Source organism: Tachyglossus aculeatus, chromosome 8 (genome assembly GCF_015852505.1).
Source record: "Tachyglossus aculeatus isolate mTacAcu1 chromosome 8, mTacAcu1.pri, whole genome shotgun sequence".
Lineage (NCBI taxonomy): Eukaryota > Metazoa > Chordata > Mammalia > Monotremata > Tachyglossidae > Tachyglossus > Tachyglossus aculeatus.
The window spans coordinates 14,751,273-14,778,283 of NC_052073.1; the positions used below are offsets into that span (position 1 = coordinate 14,751,273).

General features: G+C 41.1%; 1 protein-coding gene across 2 annotated transcripts; it reads right to left on the minus strand.

The window, feature by feature from the left end:
* Positions 1–1,547: 1,547 nt before the first annotated feature.
* On the minus strand, positions 1,548–26,804 carry CTCFL (CCCTC-binding factor like). 2 transcript variants are annotated; one of them, XM_038750422.1, is made up of 10 exons: positions 26,533–26,804; positions 23,526–23,787; positions 19,466–19,636; positions 18,921–19,054; positions 14,877–14,997; positions 13,323–13,472; positions 8,966–9,126; positions 7,525–7,707; positions 5,272–5,395; positions 1,548–2,528 (listed from the first exon to the last, which is right to left on the minus strand). In XM_038750422.1, the coding sequence occupies exons 1-10, from the start codon at positions 26,647–26,649 to the stop codon at positions 2,374–2,376; spliced, it is 1,578 nt and encodes a 525-aa protein (XP_038606350.1). In that variant the 5' UTR covers positions 26,650–26,804; the 3' UTR covers positions 1,548–2,373. The 2 variants fall into 2 exon arrangements, with proteins under 2 accessions (XP_038606350.1, XP_038606349.1); XM_038750421.1 differs by lacking the exon at positions 1,548–2,528 and adding an exon at positions 3,265–3,387.
* Between the last annotated feature and the right edge of the window lie 207 nt (positions 26,805–27,011).

Sequence of the window (27,011 nt, forward strand, 5' to 3'; positions counted from 1 at the left end):
ACTTCTACTGCCCCCTTAGGGAAAGTGTTGTGACTGCTCCCACTCTGAGGCCAATAATTATCACCAGACTATTCAGATCAATTTGGTTTGCATTTTCAAAACCACCTCTCTGGAATATGTGCACATTAACTCAAAATTCATCCTGAAACTAAATAACTAAAAGCATTCACCCATTTCTGGCTTCTAAATAGCAGACACGCACATTGCTTGGGACAACTGAAAGATACCATTTCGTTTTCTTCACAAGCCTTTCTGAGGATAATGTCATTTTTTCTTCAGCTTGAGCAGAAAATTCAACCAGTGTAGAACAATTGTAACGCAAGGATACATTTTAAACAATCAGTGGTATTTTTTGAGTGCTTGTTGTGTGCAGCGCATTGCGCTAAGCATTTAGTAGAGTACAATATAACAGACTTGGTAGATATATTCCCTGCCCACAACGAGATTAAAGTCTAGAGGGGGAAACACACATTAACATAAATTTAATTAAGGATATGTACACAAGTGCTATGAGACTAAGGGGGGGTGAATGAAAGGGGCAAATCCAATTCCAAGGGCGACGCAAACCAACAAACAGCAAAACAACTTGACCACCACTCACATCTAATGCATCAAGTTGTAGTTTACAAAATTTCATTATCAGTCTCCAAAGCTCCCTGCCTCCTGTATCTCCCCACTTATCTGTACTTCACTCTGCTGCCAGATCATTTTGGTAAAGAACTGTTGAGTCTATGTCTCCACACTGCTCAAAGACGTCCAAAGGTTGCCCATCCGCCTCCATATCAACCAGAAACTCCTTACCATAGGCTTTAAAGCACTCAATCAACTCATCTCAACTATATTACCTTACTGACTTCTCTACATCCCAGTCGCAACACTTCACTCCTCCAACACCAACCTACTTAATGTACCTCGATCTACTCTATCTTACCTTGCCCACGTCCTCCGTCTGGCCTGGAATGCCCTCCCTCTTCATATACAGCAGAAAGCCACTCTTTTCACCTTTGAAGTCCTACTAAAATCACATTTCCTCAGGCCTTTCCTGCCTGATTATTTTCCCTACTCACTCCCCATTCTGCATCACCTATGCATTTGGATCTGAGCCTATATTCAGCATTCATTCCACCCCCAGTCCCAGGGCACCTAGGTACCTATCCATAATTTAATGTCTGTATCACCATCTAGTCTGTAAGCTACTGATGGGCAGGAAATGACAAGAATCTACCAACTCTAGTGTTGTACTTTCCCAAGCACTTAGTACAGTGCTATGCACACAAAAACAGCTCAATACCACTGAATGATTGAAAGGAGCATCAAGCATTTTCTGAAGAGAAGCTGCGCAAATGGGGATATACCCAGAACCTATAAATTTGGAACAAATGTAAGTAGGGATTTAATGATTACTCTGAAATACTGAAAACATGCTTGAACACAACAAGGCGTTGTTCAACTCCGTAAAAAGGAAAATTTTGGCTCCTCTAGAAAGAGTATTTCACTTTAAATGATGAGGCTTGTTATCTTGCAGAAGAGTAGCACAGTACAACAGACAAAATAAAAACCTTTAATTAGATAGAAAAAGTCACACAATATAAACCATTAAAAGACACAAATATTCAAATTTTGTTTATCAAAATACTTCGTCCCACCACCCGTTATTACTGAAATACCTGAAGAGTACAGGAATTAACCAATACATTATTTCAGGCTGAAACTATGGGTGATTTCAGAAAGATAACTGCATTAAAATAACTTGATGAATGTTCAAATACTGTGGACTAAAACAAATAGAAAAATGAATCTCATGAAGTATCTCCAAAACTGATGTAAAATACATCATTGAAAGAATTAAACCCTCCTTGTTTCTTCTGTTATACGCTCTGCCCTATTAGAATCTACCCTATTACATAGATCCATTTAAAATTAAATAAAAAACATTATTACTGTAAAAGAGAGACAAGTTCTTGGGCAACCTCTGTATTTATAGGAGACATATATCATAAGAATTATGTACATTTTAAAAATATAAACATCAATAAGGTTCCAGACTGTAACTGTTTAGCTTTATCGGAAACATCAACAGTCTACTCTATCAACAGATTTAACCTTTTTTAATCAATTAGGACCTACTGAACTGGTATCTGAATGAATTTCTTGAAGTTTGTGTTTTCAAATCAGTAACGCAAGTCATAAAACGTAAATAAAGCAACACTTTTCTTATCATCATATGATGCCTAATCAGGCATACACATTCATGTCCTCTAATACATTTTAGGGAGTTTTAGACCATCAGATTTTATGACATTTCCACAGGGAAGAAAATATCTAACCTTCTTTAGCAAAGCAGGTACAAAATTGGAAAACAAAACTTGTGTATCATTTAACCATCCTGTTGAGTATCATTTCACATGACATTTCTTTTTTCACCTTCTCCACAGCACTTGCAATTTCTCCACTTAGAACAGGAACAGTTTTACTTGTACCATGCTCTGAATTCACCTCAGACCTACCTCCACCTGTCTGTGTATTACCTTAAAAGACAAAAAAAAGACATATTTATAAGGAATTAAACAGAATCAAAAATGTTAAATGCCATCAAGTATTTTAGAAAAGCACTACTTAAATATTCTCGCCTTTCCCCATGAATATAGTAAAGCCTCTCTAATTTGGCCCACAGGAGAAGGAAGTAAATTTCTGTCCAGTCCGCTTGCAGGTTACCTGACCCATGGTATCTTCCGCTAAATTGTAGGTCAAGTCAATTAGTGTTTCTCCGCGAGTTTGTGTCAGATGTGGTAAGAAACAACTGAGAGTGGGGAAAGTAGGCAGAAATTAATCAGTCCTTTTGGTGGAAGGGGGGAGTGAAGGAGGGAGAATGGATAGATAATGTAGCTCAGCTTTGCCCTGTCCTCTGTGTGGCAATTCTCAGCACCCATAAATGATTCCCATCTCTGCCTGCTCCTTACACCACGCCAGGAGAAGTGCAGATTCGGTAGGGTGGGGATTTCCGTGCCCAATTTATTTCCAAGCTACTGCTGCCTTCTGACAATATCAAATCTTAATCCAAATGCGTGCAAAGTGGGTCTGGGCCAGCCTTTCCCAATGGGGTGAGGGAGTAAGTAGGGTTGTCCCAGCAAAGTAGGTTCCCTATCTGGTTGCAGATCCGCAGATCCCAAACTGGGATGGAAATTCCCAGAGGTGGGATTCACCCTTCTTGAAAATTGTTCTAATAAATCTTCACTTTGTTTTGAATCTTACTTCTGTGTTGTGCATCACTCAGTCTCTTGAAGGCCATGCTTCCATTATATCATAGATTTGCCATTCCTTTATTAGAGGTCAGGGCCTGTTTCACCACCATATTTTAAAAAGGATTTAGAGACACTGGAAGGGGGTCTAGAGAAGAGCAATGTAAATGATTAAAGGCATAGAAAACATGTCCTATCAGTCAATAGTATCTCGAGTGCCTGCTGTGTGCAGAGCACTTAGTGATCAAATGAACAACAGAGGCAATCCTGAGCCCTCCTTAGGGAGACTGAAAGACAAATTATTTACAAACAGTTCAAGGAAAAGAAAGAAACAATACTATAGCTGCTGAAAGGAGGGAGTACAGAACAACAGATATGCATAAGTTTGTCTAAGTCAAGAAAATACTCTGGAATTGACATGACTTGAGAAGATGAAGTTTAACTGAAAAATACCTCTTGGAAGAGGAGGGTTTTCAAGATGTCTTTGATGATGATGGTCTGGCAAGTTTGGTGGGGGGCGGGGAGGGGAAGTTTTAGGAAAAGGGAAGAAGTAGGGAGCCCCCACCCCCACCTCCTTCCATTCATCTCTCTGTGGCCTTTGGTGGGATTGGGTGCCAACTTGGACTTCCCAAGCGCTTAGTACAGTGCTCTGCACATAGTAAGCGCTCAATAAATATGATTGATTGATTGATTGATTGAATGTGAGCATGGGATCAGGAGCTATAGAGTCGATAATGAGGCAGTGAGAAGGTATGTGTGGAAGAAGACAATAGGTAAAAAGAGAAAGGATGGCCTAGACTGTAAGCTCATTATGAGCAGGGACTATCTCTGTTTATTGTTATATAATACTCTCCCAAGTGCTTAGTAGTGTTTTGCACACTCTAAGTGCTCAGTCAATATGACTGAATGACTTGGGAAAGTTGTTTGGCCTAGTGGATAGAGCACAGGCCTGGGAGTCAGAAGGTCGTTGGTTCTAATCCCAACTCTGCCACTTGCTCTGTGACCTTGGGCAGTCACTTCACTTCTCTGGACCTCATCTGTAAAATGGGGATTAAGATTGTGAGCCCCACATGGGACAAACTGACTACCTTGTATCTACCCCAGCACTTAGAACAGGGCCTGTCACGTAGTAAGTGCTTAACAAATACCAGAACTATTAATGATTATTATTATTGCCCCCTCCTACCTCACCTCAGGTCCTCTGCTTCTACAATCCAGTTCATACACTTTGCTCCTCTGGTGCTAACCTTCTCACTGTGCATCTATCTCACCATAAAGCTATGAACATCATCGTGAGGCTGAGGTAGTTCTCTGGGAACAACTGCATGACTGTTCTGGAAACTCAAACCCCAAGGCTGATTGTTGATAAATTTCTTGGGGTCAGGGACAGTGATCTTGATGTCCACCAGAATATCCAATTTAAGGACCTGTACAGAAATGGCAGATAGCCTCCGTCCTGTGAGCTGAACACATACACCTTCACCCCACCCACTACACCTACAACCAAATGCGGGTACAGGACCAGGAGATCTGCAAGAGAAGCAGTGTGGCTCAGTGGAAAGAACACGGGCTTTGGAGTCAGAGGTTGTGGGTTCAAATCCCCGCTCTGCTGTCAGCTGTGTGACTTTGGGAAAGTCACTTCACTTCTCTGGGCCTCAGTTCCCTCATCTGTAAAATGGGGATTAAGACTGTGAGCCCCCCGTGGGACACCCTGATCACCTTGTAACCTCCCCAGCACTTAGAACGGTGCGTTGCACATAGTAAGCGCTTAATAAATGCCATCATCCTCATCATCAAATCAGAACTCCAAGAAATTGGAATACAGTTCATGGCACTGGAAATAAAGGAAAATGCAAACCTACTTGAAACTTAAGCAGCAATGAAACCAAGGGCACGGTAAATGAATTAACTTCTGAGTGATGTCTAACAATTCTGTCAGTAACTAGTGTTGTGTGTACATAGGACAGTCTCTCTTTAGTATTTTCAATTTGATTGTGAACACGTGTATGAATTCAAACTGCGAACAAAATACCTTCTTTTTTAATTTTGCATTTGTCGTTCTTCTGTCCTTTCTTTTTAGTCTCTCTTCCTTTCCTAGATATAACAGTCTCGGATTTCGCCGGTCCGCAATGCTCAAGGTGTTTGCTCATATTAGTCTGTAGGCAAAAGCCAGCATAGCCAGCCAAGATAATGAAGTTAGTGTTGCTCTGATTGCATTGCACAAAGCGCTTAACCTAGAGGAAAACAAGTTAGGGCTCACACCGATTATTTTCCTACACAAATGAAACAGACACTATTGCCACTCAACACAGGTAGGTGTATTTCTCTGAGGGTACATTTAGGTAAAGCTAAATAAAACAACTTCTAACCTGCAATCCCCCCACATTGACTGTAAAAGAAACTCTATGTTTTTGCCAATGATGTGCTTGACGGTGTGTGAGGCACTTTAGTAAGGTCAATAAAGATGTGGGGGCATTTGCAGTGTTGTTTTCTGAATTTCCCTGGGGTTTAACACCCCAGTAAATCACAAGCCGTTCTAAGAGTGATCAAATTATATGAATATGAGGAATTAGGAATGATGGGCTAAGAATAAGCGTGGCCTAGTGGAAAGAGCACAGGCTTGGGAGTCAGGAGACCTGGGCTTGCTAATCCCAGTTCTGCTCCTTGTCTGCTATGTGACCTCGGGCAAGTCACTTCACATCTCTGTGCCTCAGTTACCTCATCTGAGAAATGGGGATTAAGACTGTGAGCCCCATGTGGGACATGGACTGTACAACCTGATTATCTTGTATCTACCCCCAATGCTCATTATGGTGCCTGGCATATAATATGCACTTAACAGTACCATACAGTGCTCTGCACATAGTAAGCGCTCAATAAATACGATTGATGATAAAAAGTAGGTATACAAATTGTTGATTTTTAAAAAATTTGATAAAAAGTAGGTTGCCTGGTAAATTACATACATCTACATGGGTAATTCCTCAACTATCCATTTGAATAATCTTTCATCTCCTCATTTTTAGAACAGTGCTTGGCACATAGTAAGCACTTAACAAATACCAACATTATTATTATTATTTTTAAATTACATACAATGCCTTATAAAGCATTACCTGGTTCTTACATATTTTGACTGCAAACAGTTGAAAGCCCGAAGAGCTCACTCATCCTACTGCAAATTTACTAAGAATATTAAGACTTTAAAACAATGCCTAATGTCTTTCATCACAAATACTCAAAAACTTAAAGAATTAGAATTACCATAGATAGGTTATAAAAATTAGCATGCAGGAAAAACACAGTTAATATAATGATCATCTTATTTTATGTAATGCTTTTTTTAAGCTTAGAAAGTTAATTGACTCAAGGAAAAAAAAATGTTGAGCCTCATATTTGGTGAAAATGAAGAGAAGACAATAAAAGGAATTAATTGCAGAATACGTGTTACCTTTATCAATCAATCAATGGTATTTATTAAGGGCTATGTGCAGAGCACTGTGCTAAGCTCTTAGGAGAGTACAATACAACAGAGTTAGCAGATACGTTCCTTACCCACAATGAGGTTTTTACAGTATTTTCCTTTCTATTCTGAAATCTTGCACTAAGATGCTCTCCAGTATGAATTTCACCACTACAATTCCTAAAATGAAAATATATTTGCGTCTATTATTCTTCTAAACTGTAAACCCATTGTGGGCAGGGAACATGTCTACCAACTCTATTGTACCGTACTCTCCAAGCATTTAGTACAGTACTCAATAAAATACCATTGCTTGAAATTATTCCTGTTAAAGAGAAAGCACCACACTTATTATATCTTTCCTAGAGAAAATGCTCTTTTTTATGGTATTTGTTAAGCACTCACTGTATGCCAGGCTTATACTAAGCGCTGGGGGAGATACAAGCTAATCAGGTTGGACACACTCCAGGTCCCACGTGGAGTTGTCTTAATCCCCACTGTACAGCTGAGGTTATCTGAGGCACAGAGAAGTGAAGCGACTTGCTCAAGGTCACACAGCAGACAAGTGGCGGAGGTGGAATTAGAACCCAGGTTCTTCTGAGCCCCAGACCCGTGCTCTATTCACTAGGCCATGTTGCTTGTCTTTCATGATGCTAGACTGAAACATTACTTCAGATACCCTCAATATGGAACGCTTCATTCTCCTTAGATTACAAACATTGGGACAATGGAATAATCTTGCACAATAGTAGCATAGAAATATTGAATTCCACTCAACAAAGTGAAAATGGGACCTTTAGGACAAAAGTTACTGAATCTTACCAAGCGTGAGAAGGCCTTTCCACATTTGGGGCATTCATAAACTATTGGAGTAAAATTTTCATCATGGTATTTCTTGAAGTGAACACTTAAGAGTTGCTTCTGTCGGAAACATTTATTGCAATGAAGGCAGGAAAACGGTTTCTCCCCAGTATGCGTACGCTTATGCACTATCATGTGACGCTCCTAAAACAAAAAGACACACCAAACTTCTGCACATTTTTTGACACACCACAGAGTTCAAAGTAATGGAAAGAAACTATTAATTTCACAATCACATGCTATACTATTTGAAGGACAATCAGATTATCAGTTGAGCCCCAATGATGCACTAGACTTTATTTAGAACAAAGGTACAAATGGTTCTTAAGTGACTTATCGCTTACATCGCTTACAAACATATATACATATATACAGGAGCTGCGGGGAAGAAGGGAAGCAATCCCTTAATATGTGATCCAAGCACCTATCCTATTTTTCCTTGACTACTGCATTTGCCTCCTTGCCGACCTTCCTGACTCCTGTCTCTCCCGACTCCAGCTGAAACTTCACTCTGCTACAAGGATCACCTTTCTAAAAAGACTCTCAGTCTATGTCTCCTCACTCTTCAAGACCCTCCAATGATTGCCAATCCACCTTCACATTAAAGAGAAACTCAGTACCAATGGTTTTAAATCATTTAATCAGTTCACCTCCTCCTACCTCACCGATCTCCCAGCCCACAAAATTCACTCCTCTCGAGCCACCAGCTTACTCACTGGGCCCAGATCTCATCTATCTCACCACCAATCCCTTGCACACATCCTCCCTCTGATATGGAACCCCCTCCCCCTTCATATATACCACATAACTTTCCCCACTTTCAAAGCCTTATGATGGTGATCTCTCCACCAAGAGGCCTTCTCCAATTAACCCCTTTTTTCACCAGCTCCCTCTCCCTTCTGTGTCATCTGCACGCTTTGATCTGTGATCTTTGGGCATTTGATATTTGTCCCACCCCCAACTCCACAACACATATCTACAGAGAATACACATAAATTATTTATTTATATTAATGTCTGTCTCCCTCTCTAGACTGTATATTCATTGTGGACAAGGAATATGTCTACCAACTCTGTTGTACTGTACTTTCCTAAGCACTTAGTACAGTGGTCTGCACAACATAAACGTTCAATAAATACCACTGATGATGATGATGGCATTTATGATTCATTCATTCACTCAACTGTATTTATTGAGCGCCTACTGTGTGCAGAGCACTGTATTAAGCGCTTGGGAAGTACAAATCGGCAACATATAGAGACGGTCCCTACCCAACAACGGGCTCACACTCTAGACGACGGGCTCGTGATGGTCCTTTTGCTACAGGCTGAAAGAATCGCCACAAAACCAAAGAAATATCACATAATTATAAACCTTAATCATAAAGGAAAAATAGAGGTACCTGTTTGCAGGCATAATTACAATCATCACATTTAAACCTTTTTTCATCTTTGTGGGTTTTCTGGTGCTGTAAGAGTAGGTAACGCTCATGAAAGCCAGCAGAACAGTAACGACATTTAATCTCTGTGGTCTTGTAAGAATGTAGATTCCTCAAGTGGACACCTAAAAACATGAAGATCATAATCTTTGAAGAATATCTCAGCTTCAGATAAGATCATTTTTTCGCCCCATTACATAAACTCATCTCATTTTATATTTTCATAGTAGGATTTCATCATTTAGGCAGAAAAATTAGATATTTCTCCTAAACTATTTTTGAAGTTTTAGGATTCAAATTAGCTAAATCAAAAGGTCCACAGATACAACAAGAACTAAGTAATTTGCTAACAACAGTTTGTTTCATTGATCCTGAGGTGGATACAAATGCCTAATTTACGATATATTAAGACTATTCCGTGTTAACTTTGTACAGAAGTCAATTTTTTTTTGAAAGTCTAACATGGAAGGTGTCTTTTGCTTCACCCCACCTACACTAACTTGTATTTCTAATGCACTGTTGTGCCATAATGCATTTTGAATAGAACTCAATTAGGGAATTAGGGAACGTTCTTCCAACAACATGAGCTTGTGTGGCTTTTATCCAAGAAATTTCTTGAGTGCAGGCCACAGAGCATCAAAATGGGTGAGTTTTCCTAAATGCAAGGTTTTGCAAGAACTCAATCCTTACACTATAGGAGAACTGAGTGTTCACTGTTTTGTGTGGGCATTGCATAAGCTGTATTTGCTATATTTACTGGCTTAATTTTCCCACTGTCTTGCAAGGTTTTTGCAACCCCAAACAGGGAAAGGGCTATTACTTGAGGAATTAGGTCTAGCAATCAGGAAAACAGGAGGAAAAAAAGAGACGAAAAAAGGAGGAAAGGAGGGGAGGAGGAAGGGATAGGTAAGAGGATACTTGAGACTGGTCTCGTTTCTACTGTACTCTCCCAAGTGCTGAACGCGATGGGCATTCAGCAAATTAAGGAACACACCCGACCCCCTTCTCTCTCCTTTTTTCTACCGTGGAGCTTGTGCATCTCTGTGAGACTATAACTGGACCCCTCTCTCCCTAACCGAGAGTTCACTCACCTCCACAAGGCTTTATTCATTCATTCAATCGTATTTATTGATGGCTTACTGTGTGCAAAGCACTGTACTTGGCCCTTGGGAGAGTACAGTATAACAACAGACACATTCCTGCCCACAATAAGCTCATCCACAGTTTTCTAACCCTACTCTTCTTCCTACCCCAGTGTGCACTGCTATCACATCACTAATTACAAAAATAATCTCTTCATTTCCTCCTCAAAATTTTGGGCCTGGGAGATAGGAGGAGGAAATTATTCATGTGAATGCGGTAAGAAACAATTGAATTTTTAAGTTTAATAAAGACTTTCAGACTGTATTTCAAATTAAGTGCTTTATGGGCACTGACTCAAGCCTGGCTCACCAGAGCACCATGCCTGTTGAGCCTTTATCTTGTGGTTCAGTATCAAAGGAAAAAAATCAATGCTTAAGTGCAGACAGTGCGCCGGGGTGTGTTGGTCAGACATCAGTCTTTTCAGCTACATTTGCTTGCACACATAGGTGGGATTATACTGTTGGTAGCTTCATATTTGAAAATGAAGGTCACATTATACATATATTGTATTTATATATACACTGTATATGTACACACACACACACACACACACACACACACACACAATTCAATTCCATTTCCAAGAGAAATATGGACTATGTCTTCTTTTCCAGGTCTTTGTAATAGGATTCTTGTTGCTCATTAGTGTACGTTAGATAACATGTAATCTGAATATAATATTTCATTTCTATCACTTTATTCAAAAGCCAGAGTACAATTCAAATAGTTTAAAAATCGTTTATGAAAATATTAGCTATAATAGTGTCTTACAGGCAGATATTTTCGCTATGTATCTTGAATCATGTTGACTGCTACTTAAAATTTATAATTGCCTCTTCTCTGGGAAAAAGGTAGTGAGTCTGTAGTTTTTAAAATTATTTTTACACTGAGTTTACAACGTAATATCTTCTGACAGGATGTAAACATAATCCTGCTAATGTCTGCATCTAGCATGGACTTTTATATAATTAAGAAAGTGATATGGGCAATTCTTTGACAAAATGACATCAAAAGTTGGCAAGTTTAGTACTTTCTAACTGAACTGCTTATGAATGTGAATCAATGTACTCTTTAAAGTCCCACAGGGGATATGCTATGCAGTTCAGAGTAACTATGGCAACCATGACAAGAATGTTCAGGGCTAAAAGTAAACTTAAGGCTAATATTCTCTCTGTTTTGCTGTTTTTGAAAAAGGGTGTAAAGAAGCAAACAAATCTCAGCACTGAACTATCACACCATCCCTAATCTGATCAATTTCCTGATATGTTCTGTACAATACTGATGAGATGTTAATAGGCATCTTGGGTTAGGGAGGGAAGGAGCAAGGAAGGGGAGGGAAGGAAAGTAGAAAAAGTACGACAAAAAGAGATCCATAAATACTCAAGCCTTTCCAGAGAGGGTTACCTTTAGAAGTACTACCTAATAGGGCATCCTCAGAAAGGGGACCTAAATAAAATAAAACAATAAGTTTACAGAGTTCTGAATACCAACTAAAGTAGTAGTCTCAAATGTGGATGTATACGACGTACGATTTTGAAAGCAACTTGGATCAATTTTTCAATTTAAGTACTGCCATTATGGAAACAGGAGAATGGCTCTTTGTGATCTCCACATCCTCCACAAAACGAAATCTCCTAATATATCTATTTCAATTTAACAAAGTAAGCCTCCAGATATTTAGGCATGAAGTGTCCGTGTTACCTTTTAGACTGTGAGCCCACTGTTGGGTAGGGACTGTCTCTATATGTTGCCAATTTGTATTTCCCAAGCGCTTAGTACAGTGCTCTGCACACAGTAAGCACTCAATAAATACGATTGATGATGATGATGATGATGATGAAAGAGGCATTAAAATGTACTTTGTAAAAAAGCCACAAGATGGCACCACATCACCTCATGAAGAAAAATTTCCCCAATGAAATGGTTTCTGTAAAGTCTTGACTAGATTCAGAAAGGAAAAGTCCTAATAAACCGTGCCTCGTAGTGCTGCAGGCTCAGAATAAAATGATTATTCCCCTGCTGTCGTCTTCATTTCAAAGGCCAACTAAAGAGCAGCAGGAGTCGCTCAGGAGGAAGAAGGAACAAAAAAGAGGCTTAGGTTCTAAGCTCTAAGTGCAAAGAAGCATCTAGGCCAACGGTTTGCTATTTTTTTCCCCTCCGGGCAAATCTCTTAAATCCTCCCAAACAGGCCTGGGTGGTATGGACCTTGTAGAACTCACTTGGACCAAGAGAATACAATTAATAAGAATCCTTATGTAGTGGGGAGGAGGGAAGTTCAGAGAGAATAATATGCCCTCTCTCTCTTCATTATTTGTGTCTGTGATGTTACAGCCTTTTGATTATGATCCTAATGAGAAGAGTAAACACAAGTTCACGGTTCAATCAACGTTTGCGCCGACTGACACCTCAGATATGGAAGCAGTAGTGAGTATTGAGGGTGTTCTTCACTTAAACATACCTTAAAACATGGAATGCCCTCCCTCCACACATCCACCAAGCTAGCTCTCTTCCTCCCTTCAAAGGCCTTATTGAGAGTTCACCTCCTCCAGGAGGCCTTCCCAGATTGAGCCCCCTTTTCCCCCTCCTCCTCCCCACTCCCCTGCCCTACCTCCTTCCCCTCCACACAGCACTTGTATATATTTGTACAGATTTATTACTCTATTTTGCTTGTACCTATTTACTATTTTTGTTAATGATGTGCATATAGCTTTAATTCTAGTTCTAATGATTTTGACACCTGTCTACTTGTTTGGTTTTGTTGTCTGTCTCCCCCTTTTAGACTGTGAACCTGTTGTTGGGTAGGGACCATCTCTATATGTAGCCGATTCGTACTTCCCAAGCGCTTAGTACAGTGCTGTGCACACAGTAAGCGCTCAATAAATACGATTGAATGAATGAATGAATGAATGATTTGCTCATTAAGGCACTGCCTTAAATGTCCTGACAAAAAAGAGAATGAAGAGAATGCATATTCTGGGCCCAAGAGCTCCCCTTTTTCTTCAATAGGCGGTTGAAAGCTGAAAGGGCTGGATCCGGTTTGAGCCAAAGATCTGAAAAATCTTTCCATCAGACCAACTGAGTGGCTATCAGGACTCTCTCCAGGTCCCCCCAAACTTAATGGTCTGACAGTGACCCATTCTTCAAGGAAAAAGCTTTAAGAAAAACAAAAAGCACTCACGTAGGTCACTTTTTCTTGCAATCACGGTACCACAATGTGGACACTGGTGTTTCGGGGCATTTTCAGTGTGCTTCTGCAGCATATGAATTTTCAGAGAACCTCTTTGGGTGAATTTGGTTTGGCACAAAGAGCATTCGTATGGTTTTTCCCCTATGATCGAGAATGAAGAAATGAATAATATAGAAATACATATAACTCTTCAAATGTTTAATGTACTTGGTTAAACTACATTCACGGAGTTTTAAGAGCAATTAATTAATTTAAAAAACTCATTCGCCAAAAAATTAAAAACAAAAGAAAACAACGTGCATATGCATAAGTACTTTAAAAACTCAGATCATAAATAAGATTTCACTTAGTACTTGAACACCCCCAAAATTCAGAGGAGCAGGGAGTACTTTGGGAAAATGAATTCATCACTTTAATTTCAACGCTCTGGAACACTTTTGGGTTGGATGTTGGCCGTTTCTGCTTAGGTAGCACACATTTTGAAAATAACTTTTCAGGAGAAAAATTGGCTTTTGGTCTGAATCTGCACAAGAGAAACGTGATGAGGAGTGCCAAAGATGACATGGGGATTGTGCCATGAAGGCAAAACTAATGTTTTCTGAGCCCTAGAAACCCCAGTATCAGCATGACTGTCTAACTGACAATTTGTGCTTTAGGTTTTCCCACCCATCTCAGCATTTTCCAGCTCCGCTGTCTTGGGATCTCAGAATCCAGGGCTTCAAGTCAGGGTACACAAAATGCAAGGCTTCTAGCCATCCCTCCCCCAAGAAGCTGACATCTATCAGCTGGATGCTCAGTGCAAAAAGGAGTGATACATGAGATACAACCACATCAATTAATCTGCAATTGTCAAGGCCCGGCGAAGCTGAATTGCAAAAAGTACAAGGAGTAAATCTTTCTGGCATTAGCTGGCTAAGAAATCAGATTCAATTAAATGTTGTTAAAATAGAACGGATGCCCCTAATTTTTTTCAGATCAGGTTTACCTTGGGCAGATATAACCTACGTTGTGATACTTCCACATGCTAATTTCACCAGGAGTCACAACTTGATGAGATTTTCAACATCAAAATAGTGCCAAAAAAATAGGCTACTTAGCCCAAACAAAATCATCAATATTATAATAATTGATCCCGAAAACTTGCTTAAAAGTAAACTTAAGAGTTCATAATTATCTTAATTCTGTGTTTATTGGAAAGTACGGTTTTCATATAGTGTAAATTATTTGCCTCAAAATGCTTCTGCCCTTCATACTGAGAAGTTACTGTAGGTAAGCCAGACATGAACCAAAACTCCTGAAAGCCAATGAGGCTTTCACCTAGCAAATTCTACTCAATTTGGCAAAAATATTAATCTCAGCTGACACTACTGAACTTTCCCAAGCACCTAACAGTGCTCTGCAGATAGGTGTTCAATAAATACTATTAATTCACTGCCTGGAAACAAGGCTGTGGAATCAAGCTAGACAAAGGGGTATTGCCATCACAACTAAGTGCTTCTCAAATAATTGGGTAATTAATTAATCTTTGCTATTTAAAAAGTTTACCTGAATGAGTTCTCATGTGTCTTTTCAATTTGTAGGGATCTTTGCTAGCATAGCTACAGACATGACAGTGAAAAGGGCGTTCTCCGGTGTGAGAACGGATGTGTCGCTTCAACTTGCTTGCCTGAAGATAAATGAAACAGTTATTGCAATAAGCGGCCAATTTTTACATAAGGAAAAATGCGTACTGCCTCAAACTTTGCTCAATCGCCCACCTTCTCTCCCTCTGCTGCATGGACAAGGGGAATGAGGCTGTATACAAATTCATGGAGGGGTTACTTTGTACGTAAGAGAGAGGGAGGCAGGAAGAGATCACATGTTATTTCCATGCCCCAAGAACCTTAACATGTATGTGGGTGTTGGGGAGGGGGAGCGGGAGCCATGTCTCCTTGAATGAGAGAGGTGTGGCCGAGGCAAGAGGACGGATGGCAGTTCTACTCTAACCAATGTGGTCATGGCTTCCTTACCCTGAGCCTTCGTAACATAGCTGTTCAGTGAAGGGCTGAACTGGGCAGAAGCCACGTACTGAGATCTGCCTGCTTCAGAGAATAAGGAAGGTGGTAGAAAACGACTATATTCTTAGGCTCTTTGGAAGTCAGAGTCAATAGAACATATGACAAAAGGGCAATAATTTTCAAAAACAGTTAAAACGCATCCTTATTTTCTCAAGCACTTAGTACACTATGCTGCACACAGTAAGTGCTCAATAACTACAACTGATTGATATACTGATTTTGCAAATGAATGAAACCTAAAATTAAATTAAAATTAATTAAAATAATTATTATTATTTATTATAATAAATAATAATAATTAAAATAATTAAAATTAAAATTAAATTAAAATTAAATCATTAAACCTAAAAAATGCTAACTTACTAGTTTACTGCAAACACCAAAGCTGATCAGTAGGTAAATGAGTACAGTCAGCTCTTCAACCACACAAGAATTAGGGAAAACTCGTACTCCAGTAATTACGCCATAACACTATTGGTAAACTGTTCCTACCATCATCAAATCTGTGCAAACCTGTACATCACTGGGATTCCACAGTAGCGTTCTATCTAAAGCTCCTTGTGGGTGGAAATATATAAATCAACTCTGTTTTATTGTACCCTACCAGGCGCTTAGTACAGTGCTGTGAACACCATAAGTGCTCAATACCACCACCGATTGTCTGGCATAGTGAAACATTTTATAGAAGATCTGACTGCATTTTTCTCCAACCTCCAGAGTAAAAAAAAATCCCTTTTTTGTTCCTCAATGAACGAAGTCATTTTATTTTTGTTTCTATGGCAGGACTCACTACTTACCACGTATTTCACATCACAGAAATGAAAACTCAAAACTAAGATTTTGGGAGGCTTACACAGAATTCTTTGATCTCCAAGATTCAGAAACAGTGCTTACCAAGGTGTGCCATGGGGACTTAGAGGACAGTGATTAAGTTCCTGAAAGGTTTGCTAAGCCACTATCTTCTATTTCAATTTAAATGTCTGAGATTGCGCCGTCTCTACACTGCAAGAGTGTGAGCAGCATGTCTGGTGGAGAAGCCGTTTGGGCTGGTGGATACAGCACAAGTCTGGTAGTCAGAAGGACTTGGGTTCTAATCCCAGCTCCACACTCTTCTGCTCTGCGATCTTGGGCAAGTCACTTAACTTCTCTGTGCCTCAACTACCCCGTTTGGAAAATGGGGACTAAGACTGTCAGTTCCAAGTGGGACATGGGCTTTGCCCAACCTGATTAGCGTGTACCTACCTCAATGCTTAGTACTGTGTCTGGCGCACAGTAAGTATTTAACAAATATCAAACATAAAAATAATTTAAAAATCAAGCATAATGGCAACAAGCACTGATATGTCCCCACTTAAAAATGGTTAGGAAGCTTCATAGACATAAAATAACTTTCCCACCGCCTAAATAGCAAATGTCCACCTTGTACAAGAGCATACTGAGGGGATCAAAGGATAAACAGTTACTTGTCTGGTAAGCCTTCTCCAGATTGTGGGGTAGGAAGGGATGCTTTTCAACAGTTTGGAAGCCTTTTTTAAAGGATCTTTCTGTGTTTTGGATGCTTCTCTGTCTAGGGCCTTCCCCTCTCCTGCCCATTCCCCCCGCCCCCACCAATTTAACTTTATTAGTCTGTATTCATGTTATGGATTGTTTCCATATATTTCAAAATTCAGTAAACCCCTGATGAAACTTCTACTACAATACTGCAGCATAGTTCTCAGTTCCACAATTCATGAGGGCCAGGTAGAAGGCTTTGGAAAGAGCTGAAGAGAAGGCCAGGAAAATAACTAAATGCCGGTAAAATATGGCTCTTATACACTTGCCTCAAAACAGCATAAGTTCCTCGAAAGCAAGGATTGTCTTCTTTACTGTATGCTTCCAAGCACCTACTACTGAGCTCTCCACACACCAGATCCTTCATAAACGGCAAGAACTAAATAGAACTATTGGAATTAAACCCCACTGAGAAAGACGTGGAATGATTTTTTTAAGCATGTGAGAGAACGGAAAAAGAGGGGATTTGCTTAAACTTCAAAATGAAGGTATTTGATTATGCTACAAGAAATAATATAACACCATAATGGATACCTAAGGAGGTTATAGGAATGTTCTTCTCTGGGAGTCTTTAAATATTGCAATAAATTATCTTTTGCCAAGACTGCTTCTGTTCAGTTCTGCCTAACAAAAACCTTCTGACGATCTTTCCGGCTCTAGGATTCTACTGCAGAAACATTTTTAAAATGCACACTTTTCACTTTATAATGTAGATATGAAATTTTTACCTAAAGCAAAAAAGATGCAGGTTAGCTAAGTATCTTAAACTGAAAAATAAATATCCAATACCAATAGAGACTTTCATCCATTCACTCATTCAATCATATTTACTGAGCATTTACTGTGTGCAAAGCACTGTACTGAGCACTTGGGAGAATACAATATAACAATAAACAGACACATTCCCTGCCCACAACAAGCTCACTTTCGAAAAGATTCCAGCTATATAAATGCAAATTTCCATATCAATCAGTGGCATTTACTGAGCACTTACTGTGTGCAGACCACTGTGCTAAGCACTTGTCTACATCACAAGCAAGTACATTGCAAAATTACTACTTTCAGAAAGTAATTTTTTAAAAAAAATGTGCTTTTATCTATTGTCCCATTTCACCTCTGTATACAAACTCAATGCACTGCATAAATATTTTTGGTCATTTGATTAACAAACACTAAGAATTATTTTTAGAGCATTGCTCCAGTGAAATCTGAAATGCACCTACTACCAAATTTTAGAAAAGCATGATATAATGAAAAACAACCATGCTTGCAATTGCCCACAAATGGATTGGCCAAGTGACTGAGCACCTCCCCTTGCACCTCACTGGAAAGGTCTGAAAGGAGTCAATTTCAACTGCAACTGAGTTATGCTGAAAAACTTGATCACAAGTTCAGATTTGATTTTATACATCTAAAATTCATGTAAAAATCCATTCTGGTTTTACATGCAACTGCACAGGGAAATACCAAGTATCACTTGATAATGAAGTTTTTCTTAAAAAGAGACTGATTCACTATGAAATTGCACCCAAGTCAGCTACAAATGCAGAGCAGTTATGCTTCCAAGTTTTAATCCATCGCTTGATTTGAGTAGAGAGGAGAGGACAAAAACATTTAAGCATTTTCTGAAGTACAACAAATAAGAATGTTTGATTAAAAAAGGATTTTTTCCTTCTCCTAATTTGCGCTTTTGCATGTATGCAGTATATTTTCTACTATCTTTGTAACTGCATAACATGATGGCTTTTTTCCATATTTCAAGTTCAGAAATATGACTTAATTCTTCACTATATCGATTTTGGGAGTACTATTTTCCTTTACATAAATTCTTTTTTATAAAAAGGCAAATTAGGGGATATTATTTTAGCCTCCAGCATTAATGAATGTTTAATGTGTCTCTCGCATTTCTTAAGACATATTGAACTGGAGGAATCTACAAAAATAAAATATAAATCTCTGGGGAGATATTTAGTATACTTACTTCAACGCTGGCATATTTACATATTGTACACTGAAAACGTTTCTCATGAGTGTGCTTGTAACGTCTGTGCCGCCCAAGTTCACCGCTCGTCACAAATGCCATAGCACAGTCTCCACATTTATAAGGTTTGGTTCCTGTAACAACATAATGTTTTTCCACTTTTAAATTTATGCAAACCATTTATGCAAACTCATTACATTTCTTAGTAACTGGGAATTGAAGTATATTTTAATTTACACACGGTTTATATCTTAAAATGGTTTGTAGAAGACTTATTTAAACCATAATATATTACATAACTACTACAGGAAAGATATTTCCAACGAGTAATCACACCCTGTATGTGGATAATACCGGGAAAGGCTTCTTATTTGAACACAAGTATCTTAACTGGTTTCATCTTGAAATGACTAAGCAAGAATTCCATAAAATGGGGAAAACAGCCTATGTGTTTCAAATCCTATAAATGAATCACTATTTTACTGGGAATCCGACAGGAGCTGATAGGCATCAAGTAAAGTAAATAAGCTCCACAGTGGATTTACCTGTATGGGTATTCACATGATTCCTCAAAAGAGTAACACTGCGGAAGGCTTTCAAACAGAGATGGCACATATGGGGTTTTACATCAGAATGAGTTTTCAAGTGGCGACTGAGACTTGAGAGTCTAGAAGTGGTGTATTTGCAGACATCACAATAGAAGGTCCCATTTACTCCTATAGGAATACAGATATTTTGCGTTTTTATCAAACTCTCGTCATATTTTTCTTTCTAAAACAAGGGTTCCATCAGTAAATCCTGCAAAGTTAATTCAAGGAGCAACTACCATCTTTTTTATATACCAGAACAGCAACTTAACTAATCACCAGAGATGAAATAAGCCTTTTATATGCTTTTATACCGGTCTTAGCAACTGGGAGAAAAATCCCCCTGTATGGTGGACCTGGTACAAGTTAAACTACCATATCTGAATATATCTAAAATGAATCCCCAAAAAATTCTGGAAAATACACCTTAACAGCAATTATTTAAAGCCTTTATGAATTCACTGCTTAAGCATAAGCACTGCCTTCACTGAATGGTATCACTTAAAACAGCTGACATGGCACCTCTGAATTCACATAACAAAAATAATGCATTTTCTCAGCCAATACTAATAGACAAGTAGGTATGTGAAATTGTCTGCTCTCTTCTAGATTCAAGAGCTGCCAAATAGTGACAAAATGACATCTAAACGTTCTTCACTGTGGCCTTCACTCAGGTTCCAGGAGCATTAGTTCATTCTGATACTTTTGTGATGCAGTCAGTGCTATTTTCCTGTTCAAATTAACTTGAGTGTAGATGTTAAAATAATTTTCTTAGGTGTTTCCTCAAAGCTACTCCCAGTTTGGCAGTTCCTTTCTCAGGTATCCTAGCTTTCAAACCCTCATGGCTTCTGAAGTATGTAAATCTGGGTGCTGCTAAAGTCATTTAAAATATAAATGGCAATGAAATTTCGTATGAAGCACCTGCAAGTCCCTTGACTTTGGGAAGTATAAACCATTTAGTTGGAGATAAAGACATCCCTTTGACTGAAATGAACAACCAGAAAATTTCTGTAGGCATGTGCGTTCAGATGCACTTCAGGTTACAGCTACTCAACAATGTTCCGCGCAACCCAGGACACATCTTGAACTGTCACTGCCACAGCCCGGCACCTGTAAGCCTCGGACACCTCGTCCAAGCACTGAGGGTAAGTCGGTGCCCCCCGACACGCTTCTCCTCCCACCCTACTCCCTTCACTCGCTCCCAAACCCTGCGGTTTTCTGGCCCCTCTCCTGCATCCCCAACTCACACTCCCTTCCCCCCCATCACCTCCCAAGCTCCAGGACTCTTTCAACACGACACTGAATTGCCACCTCAAAGCCGGGACATGGTACTGCCCAACTTCTCCTTTTCATTTTGCACCCCTCCTGCTCATCCCCAGAGCAGCTGAGGGACTGGGGAGAGGGACAGACTTGGACATAATGCGGTCCATAGTTGCTACTCGGGGCACAGCTGCCAGGGTCATCATGCCAGCCCTCTGCGGCTTCTTACCTAGGAAGGAGAGTCAGGGCTACAAGCCATGAAGGGGAAGAAAAAGACTTATGATGATGCTGGTGGCAGGTGCTACACTCACTGCAACAGCTGCTGCTGAGACTGAAGTTCAAACAAAGAAAAAACTTCTGGAAGGGGGGTGCCCGAGTAATGGGTGCAAAAGTGGTCAGGAAAGTCTCTAAATAAAGGGGAGGGAAGGGAAAGAGGAAGCCCCACCCCTGACCCCTGCAAGGGGCAGGGACTTCGAATTCCCACCTGTGTATCCTTTCCCAGTGCTTACTACAGTGCTCTGCACATAGGAAGCATCCACTACTCCATGGAGAGGGATTTACAGTGTCATTTTACACTTACCTGTAAGACACAGCCATCATGCCTGGGGCTAATTCTAAGGCGAAATCTGGCTAAGAAAACATACCCCATGATACAACCATTCAATCAATCAATCAATCAATCGTATTTATTGAGCGCTTACTGTGTGCAGAGCACTGTACTAAGCGCTTGGGAAGTACAAGTTGGCAACATATAGGCAACATATATATTTCATTATATAGCCACATTTTTGAGGAACATAACCTGGATGTATTGTGGGGTATGCCTGTAAGTCTTCAATAGGCAGGTCACAGGGCAGCGATAAAATAAATAATGCATTCCCAAAGTCACCTAGTTTCCTAAAAGAACATGAAATTTTAGATGTCCTTCCTCCCTCTGCCCTTCCCCCTTCCCCTCCCCACAGCACTTGTGTATATTTGTACACATTTATTACTCTATTTTATTAATGATGTGCATATATCTATAATTCTACTTATCAATTTTGATGGTGTTGACACCTGTCTACTTGTTTTGTTTTGTCTGTCTCCCCCTTCCAGGCTGTGAGCCCGTTGTTGGGTGGGGACTGTATCTGTTGCCAAATTCCAAGCGCTTAGTGCAGTGCTCTGCACAAAGTAAGCCTTCAATAAATACAACTGAATGAATGAATGAATGAATGAATATCATCACATAATTTAACTGGCAACTCACTGCCACAGAGTTCTGCCCAACTAGCGCTGCCTGCTACAGGCTTTATTCCAGGAATCCAGGGGATTAGTGTACACATGCAACGGTGCCTCCTGGAAGTGAGGCCCAGGCTACTTCAAGCTTAGGCAGCATGGCTCAGTGGAAAGAGCCCGGGCTTGGGAGTCGGAGGTCATGGGTTCTAATCCCGGCTCCGCCACTTATCAGCTGTGTGACTTCGGGCAAGTCACTTAACTTCTCTGAGCCTCAGTTAACCCATCTGTAAAATGGGGATTAAGACTGTGAGCCCCACATGGGACAACCTGATTACCTTGCATCTACCCCAGCGCTTAGAACAGTGCTCGGCACATAGTAAGCGCTTAACAAATACCAACATTATTATTATTATTATTATTATTAGGCTAGGCTTGTTTTTGATTAAGTAGTACTTCAACTACTGCCCCGTGGTCCTCTACTGACTGAAATGCAATCATCTCACCCAGGTCCAATGCCCTTTGTACAAACTCAGCCTGGCAGACAAGGGACCTTCAGGCTTAGCCTGTATGTTATATTGCTTAAAGGCCAGTTTATAGCCTGGACCTTTGTAGATATGGAGACTTCAAATCAAAGCTAGCGATATTCATCACCAAACATTATTTAACGCTCTCATCTCTTACTGGTGTCTTATAAAAGCTCTTAGAGACTATGGACAGAATCTAAAGGGAGTTTTTCAACACTAACATATTTTACTCCGCAAGCGGAACATAAACAGTTTCCAAAATTCTCACTCAAGAAACCACCACTATAAATAATTATGAAGAATCCATAAATATAAGGCATTGTACCATGTATTCACGAACATTCCCATAGACAATTAAGGAGCAGGACAAACCATAAAAGCCCATTCTGGAAATGGATCACACTTGCATTATTAGAATAGTTTCTGAACAAATTTATGCTAAGAGCTTAAACTACCCTCTGGCTTTTAGAGCTTAGAACAGTGCTTGGCACCCGGTAAGTGCTTAACAAGTACCAAAATCATTAATTATTATTTTCAAGTCACAGTTACTTCTGACATCAGTCAAAAATAATTTTCTAAGCTTTTGCTAAGCTTTTGAGGACACTGTGCAATCTGTACGATTTGAAATTACTTACTCTGTATATTTTAATCACTCTAAGTATCGAATAAGTATAGAGAAGCAGCATGGCTCAATGGAAAGAGCACGGGCTTTGGAGTCAGAGGTCCTGGGTTCAAATCCCGGCTCTGCCAAATGTCAGCTGGGTGACTTTGGGCAAGTCACTTAGCTTCTCTGTGCTTCAGTTCCCTCATCTGTAAAATGGGGATGAAGACTGTGAGCCCCCCATGAGAAAACCTGATCACCTTGCAACCTCCCCAGCGCTTAGAACAGTGCTTTGCACATAGTAAGCGCTTAATAAATGCCATTATTATTATTATTATCTTTTCTAGCATGCTTCCATCTGAACTATAATCACAAAGTACAATCTTTACACAAAATGTACTATTTGTAGGTTGCCTACCCATTCCCTTTACTTGGTCTTTCGTGGATCTGTTTTTGGTAATTGTCTGGAGTGATGAAGACATATTTTGTGGTTCTTCAATTTCAGAGTGTGACCGTGACCGATTACTTTTAACTTTTTCTTCGTTTTTCAAGTGCTTTTCTTTTTCGACCATAAGATGGCTCCTTTCTTTTCTTTTAAAAAGAGACTTTTGTCCGGAAAGTGCCTTCTCTCCAACTAAATGGTGGATCTCACTCCCAGTAACATCTTGACACTCATAAACCTAGTGAATAAAAATAGATTTATTCATGCCAAACAGTCGTATATAAGAAAACACGATCTCTCGTGACAAGAGAGGAAAAAAAAGCACACCACAAATAAACAATATTAATTCTTGCAATTAACTGTATAATATTCACAGTTACTAATTTGGACATTTTTATGCTTCAAATTTTATAGTCGCGCCTAATATTTGTTAGAGAAGTTTTCCAAAATCAAACTTCTAAGAGCTTGAGTCATTTTTGGAGGAGCAGCGTGGCTCAGTGGAAGGAGCATGGGCTTTGGAGCCAGAGGTCATGGGTTCAAATCCCGGCTACGCCAATTGTCAACTGTGTGACTCTGGGCAAGTCACTTAATTTCTCTGTGCCTCGGTTACCTCATCTGTAAAATGATGATTAAGACCGTGAGTGCCCCCGTGGGACAACCTGATCACCTTGTAACCTGCCCAGCGCTTAGGAAAGTGCTTTGCACACAGTAAGTGCTAAATAAATGCCACCATTATTATTGTTTCTATAATACGATTTTCGGGTCCATGGGACGGAACTTCAAATTCAAACGTAAATTCAAAATTTTTGCTCTTAGATGTAGGGAAGCAGCATGGCTCCGTGGAAAGAGTGTGGGCTTTGGGGTCAGAGGTCATGGGTTCAAACCCCTGCTCCGCCAATTGTCAGCTGTGTGACTTTGGTCAAGTCACTTCACTCCTCTGTGCCTCAGTTACCTCATCTGTAAAATGGGGATTCATTCATTCATTCAACTGTACTTATTGAGCGCTTACTGTGTGCTGAGCACTGTACTAAGCGCTTGGGAAGTACATGTTGGCAACATATAGAGGCGGTCCCTACCCAACAGTGGGTTCACAGTCTAGAAGACTGTGGGATTAAAACTGTGGGCCCCTGGTGGGACACCCTGATCACCTTGTAACCTCCCCAGTGCTTTTGCACATAGTAAGCGCTTAATAAATGCTACAATCATTATTATTATTATTATTATTATTAAAGGCCGCCGTGGCTTTAAAAAAAGTCTGCGGTATGGATTAACCAGTTTATCCATTATCGGTATCCCGTTAGGGCAATAATAGACTCTCTCTACCCTGTGTGCAGAGCACTGTACTAAGCGCTTGGGAAGTACAAATTGGCAACATATAGAGACAGTCCCTACCCAACATTGGGCTCACAGTCTAAAAGCCAACACAGAGTCTAAATACCAATGGTATTTATTGAGCGCTTACTGCGTGCGAAGCACTGTACTAAGCGCTTGGGAAGTACAAGTTGGTGACAGAGAAGCAGCGTGGCTCAGTGGAAAGAGCCCCGGGCTTTGGAGTCAGAGGTCATGGGTTCGAATCCAGGCTCTGCCAATTGCCAGGTGTGCGACATCTACCCGCTGGGGTGGATACAAGATATTCAGATTGTCCCACGTGGGACTCACAGTCTTCATTCCCATTTTACAGATGAGGGAACTGAGGCCCAGGGAAGTGAAGTGACTTGCCCGAAGCCACACACGGCTGACAAGTGGCAGAGCCGGGATTTGAACCCATGACCTCTGACTCCAAATAATAATAATAATGATGGCATTTATTAAGCGCTTACTACGTGCAAAGCACTGTTCTAAGCGCTGGAGAGGTTACAAGGTGATCAGGTTGTCCCACGGGGGGCTCGCAGTCTTAATCCCCATTTTACAGGTGAGGGAACTGAGGCCCAGGGAAGTGAAGTGACTTGCCCGAAGTCACACAGCTAAGTGGCAGAGCTGGGATTTGAACCCATGACCTCTGACTCCAAATAATAATAATAATAATAACGATGGCATTTATTAAGCGCTTACTATGTGCCAAGCACTGTTCTAAGCGCTGGGGAGGTTACAAGGTGATCAGGTTGTCCCACAGGGGGCTCGCAGTCTTAATCCCCATTTTACAGGTGAGGGAACTGAGGCCCAGAGAAGTGAAGTGACTTGCCCGAAGTCACACAGCTGACAAGTGGTGGAGCCGGGATTTGAACCCATGACCTCTGACTCCAAATAATAATAATAATGATGGCATTTATTAAGCGCTTACTATGTGCCAAGCACTGTTCTAAGCACTGGGGAGGTTACAAGGTGATCAGGTTGTTCCACGGGGGGCTCGCAGTCTTAACCCCCATTTTACAGGTGTGGGAACTGAGGCCCAGAGAAGTGAAGTGACTTGCCCGAAGCCACACACGGCTGACAAGTGGCAGAGCTGGGATTTGAACCCATGACCTCTGACTCCAAATAATAATAATAATGATGGCATTTATTAACGCTGACTATGTGCAAAGCACTGTTCTAAGCGCTGGGGCGGGTACAAGGTGATCGGGTTGTCCCACGGGGGGCTCGCAGTCTTAATCCCCATTTTACAGGTGAGGGAACTGAGGAACAGAGAAGTGAAGTGACTTGCCCAAAGTCACACAGCTAAGTGGCAGAGCCGGGATTTGAACCCATGACCTCTGACTCCAAATAATAATAATAATGATGGCATTTATTAAGCGCTTACTATGTGCCAAGCACTGTTCTAAGCGCTGGGGAGGTTACAAGGTGATCGGGTTGTCCCACGGGGGGCTCGCGGTCTGAATCCCCATTTTACAGGTGAGGGAACTGAGGCCCGGGGAAGTGACTTGCCCGAAGTCACACAGCTGACAATTGGTGGAGCCGGGATTTGAACCCATGACCTCTGACCTCTGACTCTTTCCACTGGGCCACAGTGGTTAGCGTGCAGGCCCTCCATCGTGTGGAAACAGACCTCTTCCCGGATCCTTCTGGCCACGCAGCCGGGCGGGTGCGGGTTCGGCTGCCCCCGTCCCCCCGGGTGCGGTAGGGGCAGGGGGCGGCCGCCATGGGCGTCTTCCCGCTCCGCCATGGCCCCCTCACGGGCGGCCTGAGGCGGCGTTGGACGCCTGTCCTCCTCCGCCCCCGTTGCCGTTAATCCCCGCCCGTCCTTGCCCGTCGATGGCCCGACGAGGCCGCCCTTTCCCGAGGCTCCTCCGGGCCCCTGAGGCCGGGTGGACGCGGCCCGGGAGCCCTCCATGAGGAGAGGCGAGGCCTCCCCTCTCGCTGAGGGAACGCTCCTCAGCCGACTCCGTTCGCTTCCCGCCCTCCCGGACCGGTTCGAGCCGGTTGGGGCCGGTTCCGGTCTCGCGCCGCCCCGCGCGCGCGCGCGGCCCGAGGCCTCGTGCGGGGGACGCCACTGCGCAGACTCCGCAGCCGCACGCGGAGGCGAGG

Coding starts and splice junctions, on each gene's coding strand:
- CTCFL (XM_038750422.1), bottom strand. CDS start 26,649: ATGGCGGAGCGGGAAGACGCCCATGGCGGCCGCCCCCTGCCCCTACCG. Junction 14,998..18,920: donor GTAAATATGCCAGCGTTGAA/GTAAGTATACTA, acceptor ATTTATCTTCAG/GCAAGCAAGTTGAAGCGACA. Junction 7,708..8,965: donor GTAATTATGCCTGCAAACAG/GTACCTCTATTT, acceptor TTTTTGTTTTAG/GAGCGTCACATGATAGTGCA.